The 2,988-nt window shown below is 39.9% G+C and overlaps 1 protein-coding gene across 1 annotated transcript; it reads left to right on the plus strand.

Moving 5' to 3' along the window:
- Positions 1 to 750: 750 nt before the first annotated feature.
- On the plus strand, positions 751 to 2,988 carry LOC128709008 (uncharacterized). The gene is made up of 3 exons (XM_053803992.1): positions 751 to 826; positions 2,429 to 2,598; positions 2,659 to 2,988. The coding sequence occupies exons 1-3, from the start codon at positions 751 to 753 to the stop codon at positions 2,986 to 2,988; spliced, it is 576 nt and encodes a 191-aa protein (XP_053659967.1).

A 2,988-nucleotide genomic window follows, 5' to 3' on the forward strand; every position in this document is an offset into this window, starting at 1 on the left:
AGATTAACCTTTCCGTCTACAAGTAATGAAACACCGTATAGCCTTCACCTCTACCAATTACAGAATATCTGCACAACAATAAGCTGTTTCGTTTACTAGTACCTTTCTGTAACAGTTCGTAAAAGCAAAATACATTCCTACGGAAATTTGGCTTTTTTTGTAGTTTCAAGTACAAAAGCATAAAGAAGTACAATTTTTGCCTCCATCAGGAATCACCCAAATTTCCAAAATCACAAGGGTGAAGAAACCAACGGTCACAAATCAAATCTAACAATACAATCCGCACAGTTCCAAGTACATTCCGACCCTTACCATCACATCGACGTGAAAAGTTGGCTCTAACAGCCCTTCTATAGACGGGAAAGCTAGGCAAAAGGTGTAGATTTCGATTGCCCGATAATTACATGGTTACACCGCTTTCGCTCGTGGATCGTACCATACACACACGCACACAGGGAACCATGGGTCTCCGTTTTTTTTTCTATGGGAATTAATGTTCACAACCACAACCCCAAACCATTTCACGAGTTATAGTTCGGTTTTTTTCTAGATTCCTAACTAAGCATCGAGTCCGGCCCGCGTCCAGTTGGACGGTGGCTAGCACATGGAAAGGACTCGCGTTTATTCGTTCCTAATAAACGAATGGTTTACATGATGGCCCAGCAGTAACAGCCGTGGTTGGTAGAATATACGCAGGACATGCTAGAGAATGAGCGGATGTAGTGTTATGTACATCGGAAGGATATCATAATGGGATGTGGACCATCGAATGCAGCTGTGCCGGTAACCGGTGAAGGTGTCTCAACCATCTCCAAACTTGTCTACCGTAAGTGCTATGTGACCTCAAGTGCTGGTTGAACATATAGCTTCTTCTAACAGTTTCCTCGTGCAGTTTTGTGAAACGATTTATATTTGAACTGTGTAGTGTCAGAATTATTTAATGGTTTTGCTATCAATTTGGAGATTGGTTCATGCAGTGCAAGTGTACTTCAAATTATAATATTTGATACTAACTTGTATCCAAACATTTCTTCCGATTAAACGAACGATAATGCTGGAGTGACAGAAGTTTGATGAATGCACAATATGCCTCAATTAATTGTTTACATCGCGTATGCATACGGTAGTGGATATTCTGGGTCCGAAGTGTTCAAATAACAATTTAGAATTCCTATCATTTTCTATCATTTGTTTCTCATTTATCACTACTACTTTTTATAATTGCTAAACATTTATAACGATTTGCATGATCCAGCTTTGCGTTACAAGAATATTAATTAACACGGAAGGTGAGTTCCTTGTTCGTGTCCAGGGAATGCACATGGAGCTTTAGTTTCTTTTAATTTAACGGAATCTACTTTATTGGACATGATACAGGTAACATTTATTGGGCTGTGTTAACTTTACTGAAACACAAAAGTGTGTATAGAATGCAATAAATTTTAAGTGGCAGAAGAATCAAGGAAATAATAATCAAACCAAGCAGATGCTCGGGGCCCCTTTATAGTAACGGGCCTCAGCACCAAGGTTACCCAAGGAACTAAGGCGGTTTCGGCGGTAGGCTAGGTAGGGCTGCTGCTACCTGTAATAATGATAAAATATCATTTCATAGTGTGGACCAGGAAAGAGATTTTATTTTCCTCTCTCTTTTGGTCTGACACCCGCGGTTTAAAGGTTTGAGCTACCATCAACAACTCGCTTAACTTAAATTCTTCTTATCCCTAGTATCCCCTACCCTTGTTCTTTATTCAATGCTATTCCAAGTTTCTAACACACAAAATCTCCTATATGAAAAGAAGGAAAAAAATCTAAATGAATAGTAACAGAGACAAACTTTAGAAAAAAAAGACATAGCTAAGAGACGAAAGTGGTCCGACGAAAGTAAGTAAAATATTTTAGTAAATCACATTTATTGATGAATTAGTGCTTATAAAACATGCACAGGATTAACATTCGTTATTCGGAAAGGCGATACATTTGTCCTCGCTAATTCGTGTCATATTCGTGTATTCGATGCTCGTTTTGTTTGATCATATAGTATAGCTGCTAGGCTCATTTAGGGATGTTTATGTTTTAAACCGTGTCACAGCAATTTCCCGTTCATCTTGCTACCTGTTGAAGCCTTGGGTTAAGACAGTCACCAATGATACAGTATTTATAGGATAATTATAGCATTATCCTGCAAACGTAGTTCATATCTGAGAGGATTAAATCAGTTCTATAAATATACTATGACTGTCCCATAGTACTAGCATCAAAAACATATTCATCATTGTTACCCACACAAAGGATTAATTGGACTGTTATTCTTAAACTGCTATCTTCCCTGCTATATTCCTTATCTTCTATATAATTTTAATATTTTTTCAAATTTATGCCGAATTTAAATTTAGCATAATTCAATTATGAACGTTACACACTTTTCCAGCTCGCCCAGAAGCATTTGAAATTCCTCTCAGTGATACAGAAAACCCGGAAAGCTTAATCAAGAAACATCCCCCGCGTCGTTTAAAGCGTCTCGAGGAACAGTCCGGCTCCACGCCGAGCATAGAAGATTTAGAGGAAAAACTGGCCACAGCCGAATCGCGTAGGCAACAGGTAACACTCTACTTTAGAACTTTAGTTCTCTTGAAACAAAACAAAAATATTATTTATCAGTTTCTAGCAAATCGCTCCCAGAAAACCACCTTTGACAAGACCAGCCTAGATGCGACCGAAAACGATGCCAGTACGATCCCGGAAGAAGGCGAAGATGACCGTTCAGCGGACGGAACACGTACGATAGAACACGATGGAGACGATTCGGGTGTGGAACGGTCCGCTCCCCCGGGTGGAAATGGCCGACGTTCGGCTTCGGAAACGGATGACGAGGATCATGAGCAGCAAGAGCATCACGATCGGCGAAGGCGCGGATCGGATCTTAGTATCGGGCATCTGACCAACATGCGGATGAAGATGAATCAGTACAGGAAAAAGTCTCACCACTAG

This window comes from Anopheles marshallii, chromosome 2 (genome assembly GCF_943734725.1).
Source record: "Anopheles marshallii chromosome 2, idAnoMarsDA_429_01, whole genome shotgun sequence".
NCBI lineage: Eukaryota > Metazoa > Arthropoda > Insecta > Diptera > Culicidae > Anopheles > Anopheles marshallii.